The sequence below is a fragment of the Trachypithecus francoisi genome, unplaced genomic scaffold (genome assembly GCF_009764315.1).
Source record: "Trachypithecus francoisi isolate TF-2019V2 unplaced genomic scaffold, Tfra_2.0 Contig01440, whole genome shotgun sequence".
NCBI lineage: Eukaryota > Metazoa > Chordata > Mammalia > Primates > Cercopithecidae > Trachypithecus > Trachypithecus francoisi.
The window spans coordinates 10,921,844-10,942,641 of NW_022681431.1; the positions used below are offsets into that span (position 1 = coordinate 10,921,844).

General features: G+C 43.2%; 1 protein-coding gene across 7 annotated transcripts in view; it reads right to left on the reverse strand.

Moving 5' to 3' along the window:
- Positions 1–3,724: 3,724 nt before the first annotated feature.
- ENTPD4 (ectonucleoside triphosphate diphosphohydrolase 4) overlaps positions 3,725–20,798 on the reverse strand; it is a 31,091-nt gene continuing 14,017 nt past the window's right edge. For 3 of the 7 annotated variants that reach the window (XM_033228771.1, XM_033228820.1, XM_033228780.1), the window contains 8 exons: positions 20,663–20,766; positions 18,793–18,852; positions 18,357–18,511; positions 16,210–16,376; positions 13,395–13,719; positions 11,844–11,929; positions 10,462–10,623; positions 5,491–9,313 (listed from right to left, as the gene is read on the reverse strand). In XM_033228771.1, the coding sequence (XP_033084662.1) occupies positions 9,085–9,313; positions 10,462–10,623; positions 11,844–11,929; positions 13,395–13,719; positions 16,210–16,376; positions 18,357–18,511; positions 18,793–18,852; positions 20,663–20,766 (1,288 nt within the window). In that variant the 3' untranslated portion in view covers positions 5,491–9,084. Of the gene's footprint in view, positions 4,492–5,490; positions 9,314–10,461; positions 10,624–11,843; positions 11,930–13,394; positions 13,720–16,209; positions 16,377–18,356; positions 18,512–18,792; positions 18,853–20,662; positions 20,767–20,798 lie in introns of those variants that run through there. The other 4 variants (XR_004441159.1, XR_004441158.1, XM_033228805.1 and 1 more) reach the window with 4 other exon arrangements.

The following is a 20,798-nucleotide window of genomic DNA, read 5'->3' on the forward strand; positions in this document are numbered from 1 at the left end:
TCTCCACAGTCCCTGGGAGAGACCAGGTGGGGGTAATTGCATCATGAGAGTGGTTCCCCCGCCGTGCTGTTCTCGTGATAGTGTTCTCACGAGATCTGATGGTTTTATTAGTGTTTGGTAGTTCCTTCTGTGTTCATTCTCTCTCCTGCCACCTGCCAAGGTGTCTTGGTTCCCTTTTCACCTTCCGCCATGATTGTAAGTTTCCTGACACCTCCCCAGCCATGCTGATCTGAGAGTCAATTAAACCTCTTTCCTTCATCAATTACTACATCTTGGGAAGTTCTTTATAGCAGTGTGAAAACGGACTAATACAGGGATTATGTCAGCTAACAAAGAGCTAGAACAGTGCCTGGCGTGTAATAAGCTATCATTGTGTTATGATGACGGTTCTGCACAAGAAGCACCTTCTTTCCCTCCAATAATCAAGCAGGTGGTGCCATGTTTCCTGCCCCCATCCCTGGGGCCAGACTGTAGAGTTTAGTATGCTCTCTCCTCAGTATGCTCTCTCCTCAGTTCTCAGCCCCCTCGCTTTAAGGATCCTGCCTTGTTCATTCATTCCACAGATATTTATTGAATGTCTACTGCATATCAGATCCTGTGCCTGGGGATACAACATGAAAACAGACAAAAAGCCCCTGCCTCCTGGATCATGTTCTAGTAGGGAGAGTCTTACACAGAATGTAATGAACACAGAGTGTGCTACATCTAAGGTCATAAGCATCATGGGGGGAAAGTGAAGCAGGGTGAGGGGGATGGAAAGTCCTGAGAGGGCCCTGAGGCCAGGGTGGCTGGAGTGGAGAGTCGCGGAGAAATGAGGACTGTGGTCAAAGAGGTGTGGAGTGCGAGGCCACAGTGCAGGGCTGTCTAGGTCATTATAGATACTTCGGTTCTTCCTGAGTCAAATACAGAGCGGAGTGGAGGGCTTTTGCCTAACGACTTCAAGGTCTGAATCACACCTTATCAGGCTGCCGTGCTGAAAACGGCCTGGTTTGGGTTGGGGTGGGGTCATCAATCATCCTCCCTGGCCCTGAACTTAGGGGCTCACTGGGATGTGAGGTACCCTAAAACAAGATGAGTTTTATCTTTTGTCCTCCTTTCATAATGTGTCCCCATAATGTCCATTTTAATGTATTTGAGTGAAAATATGCACATCCTCATAGGACACAGTGTCGTGTGCCCCATATTAACATAATGGCATTATGCAACAATTCTCATGTCTTGCTTTCAGTATTCAACACTATTTTTAAAAGTCACCTGCTTGCTATCCATAGGTCTAGGTCTGTCTCTCATGACTATAGTGTATTCCAGGGCACTCACCTGCCGCCTTTGACTTGTCCAAGACCTTGCTTGCTTCCAACAACGCAGTCACTCAAAATAATTGCAAGGGCATCCTTCCGTAAGTCCATTTATGGACCCAGGTAGAAATCTCTCCAGAGAGCCACGTGCGAGTGGCTCTCTGAATCACAGGGCGCACACGCTGCTAACTTTTAAGCTGCCAGCTCCCCTTCTGGGGTATGCATTGCAGTTTGCACCACCACCAGCAATATTGAAGTCCGGGCCCCGCATCCTGCATCACTGCCAGCACTTGAAGTCTGGCAATTCTGAGGGGCATAAGGTAGTGGCTCTTAATTTACATTTGCATTTCTTCAGCTCTCTTAGTTTATCTCTTGTTCACCATTTGGGCTTCCCCTGCTGTGAATCACCTATTAATATCCATGGCCGGGTTTTTCTTTTGGATTTCCTTTTTCTTGTTGTTTTGCAAGAAACTTTGTACATTTTAATCCCTTTTCAATTTTAGTGACTGCAAATACCTTCTTAGTCTGCCATCTGTTAGCTCTGATGATGAACAGAAAGCCTTACTTTAGATGTAGTCAAATCCATCCTTTCCCCCTTACATTTGCTGCTTCTTGTGAGGTTTAAAAAGTGACTTTTAAGGACAAGTTAGAATGAAAAACAATCTGAAGCTATGTTTAGAATAAAATAAATATGCAGGAATTATTTTCTGTAAGCAGGGCTTCAGAAAATATCAATCTTACTTTGCCTCTATTATTACTACCTAATTCTGGGCTTTCTTTTTCCTTTCTGTCAAGCCTGAACAGGTTACGAAGAAAGGAAACCACCTGAGGTAAATTTGGTTTTCCTAAGTTTTTCTAAATACAGCTTTAAAATGCAACACTCCCTTAACAAACTTTGGTGGAGGGAAGAAGTGAACGGAGGACTGAGACTCAGAGGCCTGGGTTCCATCCTGCCCTTCCCGGCATTCTGCATATGGTTTTAAAACCACACAACTCCGCACATCTGGAAAGAACAGCAAAGATCAAGAACAATATATATATATATACTTTTTTTTTTTTTTTTTTTTTTTGAGACAGAGTCTCGCTCTGTTGCTTAGGCTGGAGTGCAGTGGCACAATCTCGGCTCACTGCAAACTCTGCCTCCTGGGCTCAACCAATTCTCCTGCCTCAGCCTCCTGAGTACCTGGGACTACAGGCGCCCACCACCTTGCCCAGCTAATTTTTGTATTTTTAGTAGAGACAGGGTTTCACTATGTTGGCCAGGCTGGTCTCAAACTCCTGACCTTGTGATCCGCCTGCCTTGGCCTCCTAAAGTGCAGGGATTACAGGCGTTAGCCACCATGCCTGGCCTAGAATAAAATATTTTTAAAAGATTTGTTTCACAAATTTTAGAAACCTAAAGAGGTGATTTGTGAAAGAAACCAGATTTTCATTAGTTTACAAATATTTATGAAATACTATGTACTACTCGGTGTCTTCTTTATTGGGTTACAAATGTAGAAACACAGAAAGTAAACACAGGACTTGTCATGGTCCATGTTCAAGGACATTTGGGGCAGAAACAGATACACCGACGGACAACAGGGCCACGGGAGGTGGGAAAGAATTTAAACGTATAATTTGAACATTACAGAAAACAGCTAGGAACTTTTGGAAAACTCTCTTGTGCTGCCATGACCAGCATCAAAGAACTTTACCAGGCCGAGGAGAGCCCGCTAAATGTTTAAGTGTTTTGAGTCTAAAATCTGGGTATTAAAGCTTGGGCCAAGGGGGAGAAGCAGCAATCTTAGGAGAAGAAAGTGCTAAGTCTGGTCCCTGGAGTTTAAGTCTTGTGTAATCACAGGCAAGAATAAGACGATTAGGCCCGGCGTGGTGGCTCATGCCTGTAATCCCAGCACTTGGGGAGGCCAAGGTGGGTGGATCACGAGGTCAGGAGATCGAGACCATCCTGGCTAACACAGGGAAACCCCGTCTCTACTAAAAATACAAAAAATTAGCTGGGCGTGGTGGCGGGCACCTGTAGTCCCAGCTACTCAGGAGGCTGAGGCAGAATGGTGTGAACCCAGGAGGCGGAGCTTGCAGTGAGCTGAGATCGCGCCACTGTACTCCAGTCTGGGCGACAGAGCGAGACTCCGTCTCCAAAAAAAAAAAAGATGATTAATATTTTCAGAACTGTCCACTTCAAACTCTGATTCTCACGAAGGCAGAAAGGGTGAAAGGTGGTATTCACACTCCCAATCAGAAGCCTGAGAGAGCAGCAAGAGCAGCCGGCACAGGGACCTTGTAGAAGTAACACAACGAAAGACCCACACTGGGGATTCTAAAGCCGCTCCTTGGTGTTTCAGTGGCCTTGCCACAGACCAGCTTTTCCCCTTCCAGTCACACAGGGGCCACTGGAATCCCAACCCCTTGACAAAACACCAGATGCCTGAGATGTTTATTTGATGACTGGATGAACAGGAGGAAAAAAACTCTTTTTCCCTCCATCTTTGGAGTTCACATATTTAAACAAGAAGCCTGTCTTTTGTGCCTGTCACCATTGTGTTCTGTGAGGAGCTTTCAGTTCTTTACTCAGGGCAGAAATCCTTCTTAAGGCTTGGTTTTCTTGTTTGGGCCTCTTACATGAAACAGACACAGGCTGCTGACAGAAATGCTGAAGTGGTCATGAAGTCTGGAGCCCGGATGTCGTTCACCTGCCAAACAGTGTCAAGGGTGAAAGGCAAAGATCGAAGGCCAAAGTGCCCCTAATGTCCCCTGCAGCAGGTCTCAGTCAACCTTAATGGATCTATTAACAGAAAGAGGCAGGGCTGCGCAGGGGAAGGGGGACTAGCCTGGCTAAAAGCAAAATAAAACACATCAACAGACACACTCTTCTATTGTTAGGAGGAGGTGGGGATCACAGGCTCAGAGGCCCACAGGCTCCCAGACTAGGCGGGGCCGGGAAGACTCACAGGATTGCTTTTCATGCTGCCACTGATGGATGCTCCAGGCAGATCCACTCTGCCAAGGCGTGCTTTGGGATTAGCTGGGCAGTCCTTTGTCTTTTCATGACGTTTCCAAAAGAAGACACTGTGACTCTGATGGAGGTGACCTGCACTTCACGAACCCTCTGTGCAAACCATTAGCGTTTCAGGATCTCAAAAAAACCAAAAAACACCACCGGTACATGCCGATTCACAGGACAAATGGAAACAGACTGAAAACAAACAAACACAGAACCATGGCTTTTCAGACCTGTCAATATGGTTAGTGTTGGAAACAGGCACTGACTTCTCTTCCACCAAGTGGAATAAAAATTTAGATGCCTTTTGACATCTTAGATATTTTAATGTATTTATACTCAGGCAAAAAGCCCTATAATTATTGCACTGCCTCAAAAATTATTTACGACAGTTCTATCTTAATGCTGTGTCCTGTTTTCCTAGCGGTCAACGGCTTGAGCAGCCCCCTTGAGCTCACTTTGCTGGCTCTGTTCTCTCATTTTGTTTTGCGCTTCCCTCTCCTCTCCAGCATGTCTCAGGCCTTTATTTTTGTTGGTCCTAACAGCTGGTCCCCTTCCCTTCCCATCTGTCTCTGTCATCTATTTTCAGGTTATAGCTCAGGCCCACCTTCCTCCTCCAGGAGAACATCTATGTATTCTCCAACGGCTGAGAAACATGCTCAGCGCCTAATTTCATCTTCCATGCTGAGTGTCTAATTTCATCTTCCATATCTGTAACGCGTAACATTAATAAAGACAGTCATAATTTTCTGGAAATAAGCCAAAGGTTCTAAGCTTAGCTCGAACTGCGAAACGGTGTAACACAAAGTCAGCATTTGCTGTTACTATTAAATATATAAGAGTTGGTTCATTTTATTTCTTTTCCTTGTCTACACACAAGTAGGTCCTTAAAATGATGACCTTATAAACAGTCATCTCCGAGTGGCAATGATTGTTGGTAAATGGCTTAACGTCGTGGATTGGTCACTACTTGTGAAATACCTGGTTTCTGAGCTGCAGAGCGTGTGGATGTCCTATCCACAACCCCACACAATTGTGATTCACTGTATGCACACCCAACACAACACATGCAAAGAGTGTGTGTCAGACTCAGACAACGTATTTCCCTGAATCTGGACTCAAGTTCAACTCAGCATTCTAATGAGTAAGAAGATTCAAAGATGACAAGGAAGCAAGCCCACACAGACTACAGGCCATGGGATGATGCACTTTCATTTTATTGATTTTTCAATACCTAAGTGTGGCAATGTGAGGCTGCCACATACAGCAAGTGACATGACACCACAAGGACCTTCCAAGAGAATTATTCTTTCTTTGGATGGAAGACATCACTTAAACAAAAAAACTTTTAAAGATGCTCCCTTGCTTTTTATAATTCGTAACTGTAAAACAGAATTTTAGCACAGAACAAAAAAATTCTCCTTGGTTGGTCACATCATTAATTATTGAAAGGGAAACTTGGTATCAAAAGAAACAAAACATTGAAATAAATAACCAAGTAATTTACTGAAAGGTAGTTTTGCTGCATTGCACACGACCGACTGCACAGAATTCTAAAGCTGATTTTTTTCCTTAAAGGATGGAAAACTCATTTGCCATTTTTAGTTTCTTGCTAAGTGATACATGCTCCTCTTAAGGAAAACTACTCTGTATAGGCCTGAGTTTAAAATGTAAGTATCTGTTTATCCAGAGTTAATCTAGAGTACACAGGTGTGGAAAACTGGTGGTGAAAACAGGGACCTACCCAGCCTTCAGGGCAGCTGGGCAGGGGCCCCATGTCACTGGCCTCAGCCACCAGCAGTGCCTTCACTCTGCCCAGGTCAGAAAGCACTGCCTAAAGCCGGAGCTTAGGATGAACATGGGCAAAGAGCACTGGTACAATTCCATGTATTTCTCTTCTACTGTAATGTCCCCAGAGGGATTGTGAAATCTCTGAGAACATCCTCTGGAGGAGGTTTAAAAATGAGAAGCCTATGATACGGCTGTGGAACGTAAGCACTTATTGCTGGCATGTTTCTACCAAGATTGAACACAATGCTTTTCTTTGATAAAGCTTTGGGCAAGTTCCTAGTCCAATTTCTTCTGTTACAAGTACACAGAGCCTTCTTGGTCAGCTCTTGATATGAATTCTTCTCTAGAATTAACTTAGCTCCTCCCTGGCTTGTCTCTCACCCACCCCGTGTCTCTTAGAGAAAGCACCTGGCTGTCTTCACCTACGCGAGACCTTCTCTGGAATGTGATTTGCTGCGACTGCAGACATCTCCACATAGCATAATGAACTCCCTTGAGTGGTCTCTTTTTAAACGATTTTGGGTGAGGGGCAGGTCTCTTGGTTTGTTTGAAAACTCATCTTGAAAATAATCTAGACAGAAAAATGCTAAGTGAAATTCTGGTGCATAAACAAATATTGTAAGATTGAAGTTTGGTTACTTCTCTTGTCCATCTTTTTGTGCCCACAAATGGAAACTACATTCCTGATTTAAGAGGATGCTGCTGTCTGTATCCTTTTTTGAACTGCATTGTTCTCAAAAGGACAAACAAATTTTTCTGCAAATATTTTAGTAAATATTCTAGGCTTTACAGGCCACACATAGTGTCTGTTGCATATTCTTCAACGTTTTTTCTTAGGTAACTCTTTAAAAATGGCAAATCCACTGCTGCCTCTCAGCTGGAGCAGTGAGGTTTTCTCAGCCTTTGTTTCAGGACCCTCAGGTATGTGACTAACTTTTATGTCCAGAGCTGGAAGGCGGGGGTCCCCTAACTCCCTGGGTGCCCATCTGCCAACTTCACCCATTTGTGGCCCTTCCTTCTGTCTCTGCTGCTGACCCCTAGTGGCTCCATCGCCAGCTCCCTGCAGCCTCCACCAATAATCCATGGCTCCTATATGAGGAGTCACAGGCAGGTGGCCAAGACCAATTTATTAGGTGGCCAGGACCAACTTATTAGGTAGCCAGAAGCTCACCCCCTTTCTTAACAACTTTGACCATGAAGCACAAATATGATGCAGGCAAATCCAGACAGGCAGAACCTCCTCCGAGGCTCTGCGGCTGTACAAGGCACTGCTGGAGATGAACCGGCTCTCGCCTCTGCCCTGTGACAAGCCTCTGCCTGGGTCCCCAGGCTGCTAGTAACATGCTTTGAGATCTAGGTGGAGGGAGCCATGCCCCCACAGCTCTTGCCTCAAGGATTAGATGCATTTTACCTTCCAGAGAGGCAGGTTAAGCCGCACCTGAGGCAGTTTGAGCCACAATTGGGACAGAATTCCCTTAGTCTTCTCTTCTGATCCCTCAGCAGAACTGCCTCTAATGCTCAGTTCACGGCAATACAGACCTTTTCTCTCATGTTTCTCCAAGCTCGTCCAGCCTCTGCCCAGTACCTAGTTCCAAAGCCACTTCCATATCCTCAGCTATCTGTTATAGCAACAACCCCACTAATCTGCTACCAAGTACATGAATTTAACTGTTCTTGGAGTTAGGGAACAGCATACAGACACTCGCACAAAACAAACTCCACCTAAAAAACTATACGAGAATCCCCCAAACTTCTCAACTAAATAAATGGGTGAAAAAACACAATCTCATATATGCCAATCCAATTGTCCTTTTTAGATTTTAGCTTAAATTGTCATTTTTTTTTCCTTCACATGTGAATTTATTTTCTGTATTGGATGCAGACTCTTTCCTTCTGGATTTACAGTGGCACTGACAACGACAGCCTCAGCCAAAGCAGTGAGGAAGAGTACTTGGCAGGCTGTGCGTGGGGTCTCCCAGCACGATTAAAAGCTGAGATGACTTTTAATTAAGGAGGGTGGGGCGGGGAACACCAATTGGAAGCTGGAAGAAACTGAGGCACAATTAAGCAGAAACACTGAGAAATACTGAAGAGCAAGGAGTGGGCATGTGCTCTAGTTCCAATAAAACCGAAACTGGTGAAACTAGGATTTTTCCAATTCTTTCAAAACCAAAGTGTTCTAATGCCACTGAAATATGGAATAAGGAGAGTAATTACCTGCGGTCAGGAAAAGATAATGGTAACAAGGATTTTTCCAAATAAAATGAACCAGTGAATTCTGAAGTGTGTGTTTTTGAAGAACCAGCATTGCCTCCCCTCACTCTGGTTCCTGGAGATTTTTCACACACTCACACAAAGCTCTAGTTGATAGTTCACTATCACTTTTATAAATGGTTATCTCCTGGTGCCTATATTTCTCTGTTTTAGATATACATGGTTTAAAAAATTTAAATTTGCAAAGAAAACATACACAGTAACAGACCTGAACAATAAATAAAAAATAAACATCACCCTCTTCAGGTTAGAGCTTTCAAGACAGAGAAAACAGAGGATTATCATTTCAGGCAGGAAGTTGTTTGGTTCTATAAAAGCATCACTATTCAGTCCCCTCTCCACTGACAGAATGTGGTTTTCCACCTCCCTCCGGTATCAAAGTGCATCTGTTTACATTTAACATTCCTTAAAGAAACCCCAGAAATCTCATTTACTTTTGGCAGATACCCTGTGCAGCAAAAATCAAGTGAATTTCCCTTTTCCCCACTCCTCAATTTAAAGCTGTACTCAAAATGGCTAAATGCAATACTTCTAGACAGCAGGGCTTACAAACAATGGATTTTGTTTTTGTTTGGAGGAACAAAAAAGGGAAATAAAAAACAAAACCACAGGAAAATCAAGAGGAGAAACCCTGAGGCAAAAATGGCTTTTCCTTTCGAGTCTTTGAGTCTTCGTGGAGCTATGAGCCGGATCGCCGGATCACAAGATCACAAGATCACAAGATCACAGGGTCCCCACAGCGTTCTGGGCGGGAAGACCCTCCTCCATCCAGAGGGCGGCGGCCGAGCTGCTCCGGAGAGTGCGCCGGTGGATGCGCCGCAGCCGCAGCAGGTACAGCAGGATGGCCAGCAGCACCACAAGGAAGCAGCCAGAGAACAGGTAGTGGTTGTAGACAAAGGAGACGCCCCGCCAGTGGGTGTGACTGGCCCGGAAGGCCTCCTGCTGGATGTCTCTGTCCATGTGAACACCAAACAACAAACAGGACAGTAAGCAAGGAAAGGGGTGGACACGGTGCACAGGGGGATGGCGGGGCCCAGGCCCAGAGCTGTACTTCAGGAACTGCAACCCTACCTCTGAAATGGAGAACAGAACAGCCCAGTGCAGGGAACTTCTAAGTGTCAATGAGATAACACCTGAAAGTATACTCTGAAGTCTGTCATTGCAATTTGGGTAACCAAAATCAGAGGAATTTAGAAGAGTCGTGAGGGATTTGCTGATACAAAGTAGTCAACGTGTAAACGAACTGCATGCTTGTGATCAGTAACACCCACGACTCACTATTTTTACAGTTAACCCAGTTAAAAGGTTGCTGAGAAATGCTCAATTAAATGGAGGGGGTGGGGGGAAGAGCAAATATCTCATCTATCTGGTAACTCAGGTTCATACCACAGGTCAACTCACAGCAGATCTGCAAATGTGAATGGGGAAAAATGCACATCTTTGTTATACCCAAGCGCTGACTGAATGTAGCATTTCTTTGACCAGAAATGCAGACAACAAACGATCATTAGCGTTGGCAGCACCTGCAACTTTGTTACTAATGAAAATCACAGATCTTTCACATCACATTATGCTATCACTAATGCCTCAAAATATCATTGACGCTCATTGACTACACAAATTACAGAAAGTGCTAATTCTGCTGCCAGATCCTGTTATTTAATATGTTAATAAAGAAGAACACATTATTATAGTATCACAAACTTGTTTTCTGTAATATTTTGATGAATATAATTTCAATATGATGGTTTCTTCTGTAATCCTATGTATTTATACATGCATTTAAAAACAGTATTTGGAGAAGAGGCCTGAGTCATAAAGGTTAAGAACCCCGGAACTGACCTTTTACCAGGGTTGGGGAACAGACAGTTGAGAATAACCAAACACAGGGCAGTAGGATAGGAGGGCTGTGTATTATGGGATGGTACGGTGGGAAGGGAGGAAGCACTTGTGGGGAGGGGGCAAGACCAAAAGCAAGCATCACTGTCCCCACAATTCTGCCGTGGCTGGCTCTAACAGCAATGCCCCAAACAGGCACAGGCCACAGCTGCCATGAGGCACTGTAACTGCAGATTCTTGTTACCAAATTCACAGCCCTACCTTAATGGTAGAAAGCGGGTCCTGTAGAGGATGGCTCCAAGGGTCCACTGAACCTCCTTGTCATAAACTTGCAAGGCAGTCTTGAAGCTTTTATAGTTGACAGGAAACGAGAAGCCCCTATGAAACACCTCAAACATCCAGGCCGATTTGAAGCACTGATACCTACAAACGGCAAGCACAAAGGCAAGTCAGACTGACTCGCTCTGTCAAGACGGCAGGCACACAGACAACCCTTCCCTCTCCGGGCAGCCTTGGGGCACGGGCTTCCTCAGGCCAGCTCTCCCAAACCAACGGCGTGCGTTTCAAGGTTGATGTACTTGGTTCACATCCCTAGTCCCACAACATGGAGCAGTTCACCTGTCAAATAATTAGTGCATGAACCCGGTCTCGGTGTAATGTCATATACCCCTGAGACAGATTTCTTTTCCCTCTGGCATTTCACCATTCATTCCCTGAATGAATACTGAACAGGTTCCAACCTCTTTGTACCTCAGTTTATTATAAAATGAGATGGTAGAAAGGTTCTTTTCAGCTCTGATATTCTATGACTCTAAATATTTATTAGAGGTTTACTTTTGGCCAACCACTGTGCTAAGCAAGTAATAAGATAGAATAATTAGTAAGATACAGTGTCTGCACTTAAGTGACTTATGATGAAAGGGGATTTTTTTTTTTTTTTTTTTGAGACAGAGTCTCGCTCTGTCGCCCAGGCTGGAGTGCAGTGGCCGGATCTCAGCTCACTGCAAGCTCCGCCTCCCGGGTTTACGCCATTCTCCTGCCTCAGCCTCCCGAGTAGCTGGGACTACAGGTGCCTGCCACCTCGCCCGGCTAGTTTTTTGTATTTTTTTAGTAGAGATGGGGTTTCACTGTGTTAGCCAGGATGGTCTCGATCTCCTGACCTCGTGATCCACCCGTCTCGGCCTCCCAAAGTGCTGGGATTACAGGCTCGAGCCACCGCGCCCGGCCTGAAAGGGGATTTTTAAAAAGCAAGAGAAAAACAAAGCAGAACATGATAAATGCATTAACGAAGTAGGATGAATTCTTGAGACTCAGAGAAAGGCATGAAGTCTGATTGAGGGGACAGAGGAAGACTGGAAAGGGACAGCCTCTGACTGGACTCTGATGTCTGGGCAGGACTTGAACAAGCAAAGGTATGAACAGGGGAATTTCAGGGGGAAGAGACAGTAAAAGTGACCAAAACAAAAACGATATGGAATATGTCTGGGCACAAGTATTTGTACCGTTTGAAAGGGGTCCAGGGTAGATGGGAAGAACAGTGAGTGAGGAGAAGCTGGACTGAGGCCAGGGTGTGGCCAGCCAGTGGGGCCAACAATGAATTATGGTTCTTAAGAGTGCCCTGGGCTTGACCTTCTAGTACTTACTTAAGCCTGTGGAGGTCAGCATGAGAGGCGTACAGTCCTCGGTCAAAGCGTTCCCGCAAAATGGACCACTTTGTTGCACAATAATCCTGAAAATAAATTCACCAAAATAAATCACTACTAAATTATTAAAATTCTCACTTTAAAAATGGTTTACCAAATTTATATTTGTAACAAGCATATCCTTCCCATTAGGAAACACACAAGCTTAACTTATACAATAAATGCAAGATATACACAAACACTCAAGGAATACTTACTGATTCGCAAACACAACGCTTTGCCTTAAAATTCCGTCCAGGTATTGTTAAAGAGAGCTTTGCTGTACACAACCAACCTCTCCAAAACTGTTTAGTTTCTCCCTCCATGACTGCATGGTACAGACATACATTTTTGGAAAAGTGAAGCAGTATTTTAGCTACTTCAAACTAAATCCTTTATCTGCTGAGGACACAGTATAAGCTACTGGGAAAATCATTACAAAAGGCTTTTGTCTTTAACAGAAGGGAAAGAGATCCCACTATTTCCTGAAGTTGTTTGTTACATTAGTAACTTTTATTGAGCATTGTGTAAGTGCATCTTCTCAATGTAATACTTAACTCCTCGAGGTGGCTACTATCCTGACCTCTATTTAAAGGATGAAGACACTGCTGAGAGATGTGGGAGATGGGCCTGGGTGTGTGACAGGGAGCTCAAGGAAAAATCACTTGGCCTAGAGAAAGGGCTCGGCATAGGCACTTCAGGAACATGAACATGGACACGGAGGAGAAGTCGTGGAGAGCGTGAGGGAAGCCAGCTGTTTGACATGATTACAGCATACAGTGCTCTGTGCTTCGAGATAGGTTTGAGGAACACTTGGGAGATAAAATATTACATTTGACTGATTACACTGGGGTGTACAGGGAGAGATGAATTGGTTAGAGGGAGAAGTCCATGACTCCTAGGCTGTAGGGAGGGGGACTGGATGGTTGGTGATGCCACTAACCAAGAGAGAACAACAGGAACAGAATGGAGAGAAAATGGTAGGTTTGTCTGGAGCTGTGGAATGTAGCAGGCAACCGGGCAGGGGTCAGGATTGGAACCTCTTCTTGAGAGGCAGCAGCAAACCCTGAGCATGGATGAGACCATCCAAGAACCTGAAGGTCAGGGGCCAAGTGTGGAAGTCTGGCATCACCTAAGTTTAAGGTGTGTCAGGAAGGCAGAGAGAACACAAGAACAGGAGTGTCCTGGCAGGTCAGGGAGGGGGAAGGCTAGTAGGGGAATTGTCAGATGGCAGCAAAGCACAAAAATGACATAAAACACTGTAATTTGGAGGTAACTTATGACCAGGGTAGCTAATGGAGTGGTGGGCAGAAGTCAGCTTACAGTACATTTTTTACTTCTGCTGTGACTATTCAACCTCCCTCCAAGCAAAGGGAACAGGATTCCAACATGCTGCAGTGCAGCCTTCCACACTCCATCCTTCCCTGCCAGTGTGAAGTGAGGACACAACCCGTCACTGTCCACGCTGGTCTCTCAAAAGCATGCGGAGCAGATGGCATCTCTCAAGGGTACCTTTGCAGCTTTAGTAAATTTAGCAGCATTGTAGTCTCCCCCCATTCGTAACACATCCTCGGTGCAGTAGTAGAATTCGGAAAAGCCATAGAATTCACTGTTCTGGAAGTGAATTGGGGGCTGGTAGACCCCACTGAGGGAAGTCTGGGTCTCGTTTGTTTTATTCATGAAAGGCTGGATAGTCTCTCGACATAGGTCAAAGTCTCCAGTCCCTCGTAGGTATATGGTTTGTCCATTTTGCTGGATTTCATCTTTAATGTCTAGGGGTAGGCAGGGGTCCAGGTACGGCATATCAGGAGTCAGACCAGTCTGTTTACCCAGGAGCCTATGGCAAAACAAGAAACTTTATCGTGAGTCCTACAGAAAACTGTGTTTTCAAGAAGTAGCTGCAAACCAGTTTCTCAAAATACGCTCTGTGGGACATGAGACCCGCAGGATGGTGTCTGTGGAACAGAAAAGGGTTCCGAGATAATTAGTTAGGAAAATACACACTTAAGACTTTCTTGGAGAGTCAGGATACAAACTTGTCTGCAGCAGACAGGCTACCAGAGTCCAGTTAGACAACCTATCCGATTACCTGATGATCCCGGCAATTGGGCCTGACGTTCCCAGTTGCTGGGCACAAGGCAACTGTGCTGTTGCCAGCCCCATTTCCGCCACTAGTGCTGGTGATTTTACCTAATACAGATGGAAGGAACGTGACTGTGACAAGATCTGGTCCTGGGCAAAGCAGGTTAGATGCTTTAGAAAACTAAGGTCAAGTTCCTAGAAAATTATCAAACCAGGTGTGGGCAGGATTTTTAAAACTGGGAAAAATTAGCAAACGTCTATAAGGATTTGGTATCAGATTGCTTTGCAAATCTCTTTAAGAACTCAGTGTTCTTTAAACAAAGACAAACTGGTATCTCAACGAGGGGTGCAGTGCATGCCGAAGAAAGGATGGAGTTTAAAAACAGACCTTGGTTCAGAGCAAAAGATTAGCAAATGAATATAGAAGTTAAGACAGAATGTTTAAGGCCTGGCTCTATTTTTATGATTCTGTTTCAACTTATTTTTTTTCTTGATCAGCTATGGGTGGGGTCCCAACTGCAGTAGACAGCAGTTTCCATTGCACGATGGGCTCTGAGAAGCCCTGTAGAAAATAAACATTAGTTTTGTTAACTGAAAGGCACTAGGCTTATTACTTGCTAATGAAATTTCTGGGAGTGAACATCTGTCATCCCATTGTGTGTGCACGCCTTAAAGCAATAAGAAACAGAGAGGAGCTCACGAAACGTCAAGTGATGTTGGTGCTGGATACTGTGAAATCACAGGGGCCTGACAGGTGTTGAACTGGTAGAGTTAAGCATGGTCAGAATTCAATATTCATCACCAACAGTCAAGTTTTCACTTTTCACTTCACTCACAAGTTGTGCATTCCTCAGATCTGGGTTACTCATCACGCAGTTGAATGTAATAAATTAAGGTCTTTGCCATAAAAATGTTCACTTAATTAAAAAAAAATCAATCACCACTACAAATGGCAAACAGATAAATGTGTACTTCAATGCTCAATTCATGATATATGAAACATTTGTAATTATTATAAAAGTCAAAGAGTAGTCAAATATATATTTCATGCTATTATTTTTAGTTGTCCTGTATCTAAATTAAGAAGTACTACTAAACTATCCATTATATAAAGCTTTCTGACATTAAAACCAATGAGTAAAAATTAAGGTTTTGGAAAAAATATATTTCAAATGTTGTTTATAAAATATTTCTAGCTTAAGACTACTATAAAAATGATTATACCAAGATATGCTAAATACCAATTAAAAATACAAAACCATGGGACTACCAATTTTATAATTAAAACTATTCAGACATAGGAAAAGGTTTTTATTGCTTTTCCTATTTACACACATGACTTTGTGGTAAATGTACTGAACAGTTCCAACTTGGTCTTTTTTCAAGTTCAGGCCTTCACAGGTTTACTAAGATTAATCAATGAAGTATACAATCTCTTAGCTCAATGAATTAGGATTTTTCCCCCTCAAAATTGTTATATCAAAATAAACAAACAAATAAAACACAGTAATAAATAGGATAGCTTACATAACCCCAGAGTCAGATTTTTTGTATTCATCCAAATAGCTTTTCTGTTCTTACAAATTTCAAATAAATAATTGCTATATACTTACACTTATAAAGTCAATTTAAACCAATAGAGTGCTTTTTAAAATATATTTTCTATACCACAATTCTACATACACTCATTTTTTAAAGCTTCACTGCTAAATTTAAAAGCCACTAACTCTGACTCTTCTAAATAATTTATTTCTTTTGAATAATTCCCTTCAAGATGGTTTTTATCCACTAACTAGCTGCACAGGCTGGTTCATCCATAGTCTCCAGAACATCACATATTTCAATCTCCTCAGCAACAACAAGACAACACACTACCTGAGGCCTCCAGGACACCAGGAGTGCTCCAGATACTGGGTTTTCCAAGGACTCTGAATCATGAGTAGCACCACCCAGGGCTCCAAACTATTCTACAGTCTGATGGTGAAATTTCTAATCCATCAGTTGAGATGCGGGTGAGAGACAGAGAACACGCACGCACCTCCTTCAGGGCACGTGGGACAGAGGGCCGAAGGCAGGACCCTGGTGTGCTTTCATCTCTTCTCCCTGCTCAGCTAGTGGGGGAATAAAAAGCTAACAGTGCAACACACTTTTGCTAATTGAGTTCTTCCTGCTTTGCCTGGGTCTGTTTTTTCGGAGAAGAGACCTAGGTTTGCAAGTGACTGCCAAGGAGTGAAAGGTGCTTTACCTGTTCTTTTGAATGGTGTTGGCAAATATTCTGTCTTCGTATCTCTGTCGAGCAGCATTGCCACCAAACCCAAGAAACGTGGCCACATAGACTCGATACACATGCTCAGTTTGGTGAACATCACATCCCAAGTTAAATTCAGCTAACAAGTTTTTAGCTACTTCTTCCTGCAAACATAAGCATAATAAACTTTAATAGCTTAAGCTACTTTAACCTTCTACTAAAAAGAAGGGTCTAATAACAGTCACATCTAAGAGGGACAAAAACATCTGCTTCTGCACTTCTCAAAGACCCTTCTAAGCATCCTTCATAATTCAATATGACAATTCTGATTCAGGAAATTTCAGATGGGCTGCAAACCTGTGATACTGTTATGACTTTTTGAAAGAGGAAGTGACCAAAACAGTTCATACCCTCTGACATTATTTATTTATGTAATCCTATGCTGTGGAAATAAACCTAAATATGGAAATGTTTTTATATGCAAATATGTCCTTTGTCATTCTATGGCAGAAAAAACTAGATGTCATCTAAATATACACTAACAAGGGAAGGTTAATTACAGCAATCAACAGCTTACGGAGGAACATGCTCATGCAGTGTTAAATAAAGGACAAAAATCACATAAACTAAGATTATCACAACCATATTTTTTAAAACTATGAGTAGAAAAAAAAAAAGAAAGGAAATTCACTAAAAGGCTAACAAGGGCTTTTTTAGGTAATGAATCCATGTGAAATTTTTAATCTTGATTTTTCAGTATTTGTTCCAAACATTATTTCTATGTATTTTTTTACTTTATATCGAGAGGGGAAAACATGATTTTTTACAAAGAGCATAACAATCTCTAGAGGCATGTCTGGAATGGGAGGTAGGAAACACAAATTCTAACACTTGAATTTACAAAGTATTTTTCCAAGAAGCTTAATAAAGATGTCAGTAACATTTATTGAGAACATACTAGCTGCCTGGCAGTGCACAGATACACTGGATGCATTATCTCATTTAAACCTTCTTACAACCCTATGCTGTAGGTACTTTCATTCACATTTACAGATGAAGAAACCAGCTTAAAGAAGGTACATGATGGCCGGGCACGGTGGCTCAAGCCTGTAATCCCAGCACTTTGGGAGGCCGAGACAGGCGGATCACGAGGTCAGGAGATGGAGACCATCCTGGCTAACACGGTGAAACCCCGTCTCTACTAAAAAATACAAAAAACTAGCTGGGCGAGGTGGTGGGCGCCTGTAGTCCCAGCTACTCGGGAGGCTGAGGCAGGAGAATGGCGTGAACCCGGGAGGCGGAGCTTGCAGTGAGCTGAGATCCGGCCACTGCACTCCAGCCTGGGTGACAGAGTGAGACTCCGTCTCAAAAAAAATAAATAAATAAAAATAAAAAAGAAGGTACATGACTCGCATAAGGTCCCATAACTAGTGAGGAGGATGATGAAGAAACCCAGGCCTGTCTAGCTCCACGGTCTCACTTTGAACCCTCCCCTCTGCGCCACGCCATGCTGCCTCCCACCTTTGAGGGGAAAATGCAGGAAGCTAGGCTTTGGTGTTAATCTACAGCTGAACACAAATGGAGTAAAAAAGACGTGTAGTAATTCAGAAATACATCTGGAAACTGTGCCGGGGTTCTCTAGACAAGGTTGCCCAGGCAGCAACTGAGAGGGCACAGAACCGGCTGGAGAACAGTTCGGGTAAACCACCAGTCGAAAGATGTGGAAGCAGTGGATACAAAGCTCAATCCTCCCCAAGGAAGCTCAACGTCTGAACCATTAAAAAAAAGAATTTCCCCCAATTCTAACTTAAAAAATTCAGATATTATTATGTTACATTTTATAAAACCTGTTGAGAAAAGACGTGACTGAAGAGAAAACAGAAACAGAAACTCAAGCATGCGACTGCGTATATACCAAAGAAAAACTACGGTCAGAAAACAAACCAGCTGATTTCAATGAACACACACAAGCGGCTCAGCTGAGGTCTGCCTTGTTCCTCCTGTCTCCTTTCTCCTGGGTTGAGAGGCGGCACCTCAGCAAGCACAGTAAAGATGTGTTCAGACTCAGAAAACAAAACAAGAACGATGGACACATGTTAAATGAAAACCAAACCAAACAGAAGGAAATTTGTACAGATAATGACCTGCTGTGAGGACGCAAAGCTTACAGTTTTGGGGACTTCGTACGCTATCTGAGTCGACACGCCGCCCATGTCGAGAATGCCTGCTGTCCTTTTACGGACAATGGCTTCACTGCTTTCACTTCCAGGAATGTTAACTTCCACGACTGCCTCATCATCTGGAAAGAACAGAAAGTGTTCATTGGAACAGAACTAATCCAGAGAACTGGGCTCTTCTGAAGAGTCACCTTCTTTCCATGGTCTATTTCAAGCATATTCAGGCAAATCCAGTCTACTCCTTCCAATTAAAATCAAGTTGAATTATGTTCAACTGCAGCTCCTCTCATTCTACTCCTACAGGCTTAGAAGTGTCACAAAGCTTAGCTTTTTTCAGCCTTTGGATTAAACAGAAAAGCACCAATTTCCAACTAGATACATTTGCTGGAAACATGACACTTACCATCTTCAATATGCTCAAATCGTCCAAGGACAAAATTAATGCCAATCCAAGCATACACACCTATAGACATTTCACAGGGTGAAGAGAAGAAAAAATTTTAAAACATTTTGTGTAACTCTTATCAGCGCAGTCTGTACAAACATCTCATTTATTTCACTCCCTGATAACCTGTTAAATCATCTGAAATAACACCTTGCTACTGATGTTTTTATTACTCCAAATGGCTTTCCAGGAACTCTCAACTTCAATGCTTATAGTTATACCATCTACATAGGTTGAAAATACAATACACTAGGTGCTAGTTTTCTTTAGAAATTTATGAGTTCTTTCAAAATACTGGAATTTTCACTTTTATGATGTTAAACCTGCCAAGTTTTACATCAAGGTATCGGCTGGGCAGGGTGGCTCATGCCTGTAATCCCAGCACTTTGGGAGGCCGAGGCAGGTGGATCATGAGGTCAAGAGATTGAGACTATCCTGGCCAACAAGGTGAAATCCCGTCTCTACTGAAAATACAAAAATTAGCTGGGCGTGGTGGCAGGCGCCTGTAGTCCCAGCTACTCGGGAGGCTGAGGCAGGACAATCGCTTGAACCTGGGAGGCGGAGGTTGCGGTAAGCCAAGAGCGCGCCACTGCACTCCAGCCTGGCGAAAGAGCGAGATTCCATCTCAAAAAAAACAAAACAAAACAAAAAACGAAAAAAAATTTCAAGGTATCTTCTCCTTTTTCCTTTATCTCTCCATTCACTCAGCTGACAAGTCTGATTCTATTTTCACATTCCCTACACCTGGTTTTCATTGCCACCTTGATTCGAACCATTACAGATGGGGGGAAGCCCATCTAATCCATCCATGCCCCATTCCTCTGTTGCCACCTGCTCTACTCTCTGCATTGGACTCCTCTACAGAAAGAAGTCCAAATTCCGGGACTGACAATTCAAGAGCCAGCCAATCGCTAACACTCCCGCCACTCCTTCCAGAAGGCCCACCACCCACACTAAAACATTTGTGTTTGTCTACAGTACCCTCTTTCCAACCTGACCTGAGTCAAGTCCTTTCTTCTGCCTGGCATGTGCTTCCTGCCCCTCCCTCAGAGCCTCACCCTTCCCATGCTCTGGCATGTTCTATTAAGAACTATTCCCTCCCTTGAGGTGCAGTTCAGATGTCACTTTCTCCAACATGGCCCTAGCTGGAAAAAAAAAATGCCTCCCTCTTAAGAACGCCTGTGATATTTTTTCCTATCTTTTTTCTGGTACCTAAACCCCTCATAGAACAGCTAATTGTGTAGCTCATTTGTCTGTAAGCAGCTGAATGGCAATGTGTAAATTTCACCCCATTTTTGTATTTTCTACAGTGTCTTTCACATAGGAAGTATTAATGCTGAAATGACAGATGACTTTTGAAATACTTTTTGGTATACATTTCTAGGAAGCTATACCCCAAATTATTTCATTGACTTGACATTTCATTCTCAAGGAGAATCATTTCTTTGAAAATAGAACAAAGATTTGATATTTCTCAGTGTACCAAAGTTGAGAAGAAGCTCCAACAGCTTAATAATGATCAAAGTCCCAGGAAGCCACACAACTGAGGCAAGGCACACAAGCCTTTTCTATCAAAGTTGAGTTTACATCAAGCTATGTCCCTACATGTGGTGAAGACAAATAGCTATTTTTCAGTGGCTTAATGTTTGGGCAACAAAGACTAGTCATGTAAGAAACTGGTTTAGTTATTTAAAAATTATAATATTTCAAGTCTATTAATTCCCAAATGTTAAGATAATAGGAGTGTAACAAAGGGCACACTGGTGAAAATGGGGAGGATTTAAAGGAATAGCGTCCCAAATTTTAAACTGAAGACCAATATACCAACCTTCTTGTTTCCCAGAAATTACTTCTGCATGAGAGTCAGAAAACAGAAAGTCAAAGTGCACGGGAATATCGGTCAGAAGGTCTTCCAGAATAGCTTTCTGCTGGCTGTCAGGCAACAAAAACATTTACAAATCAAA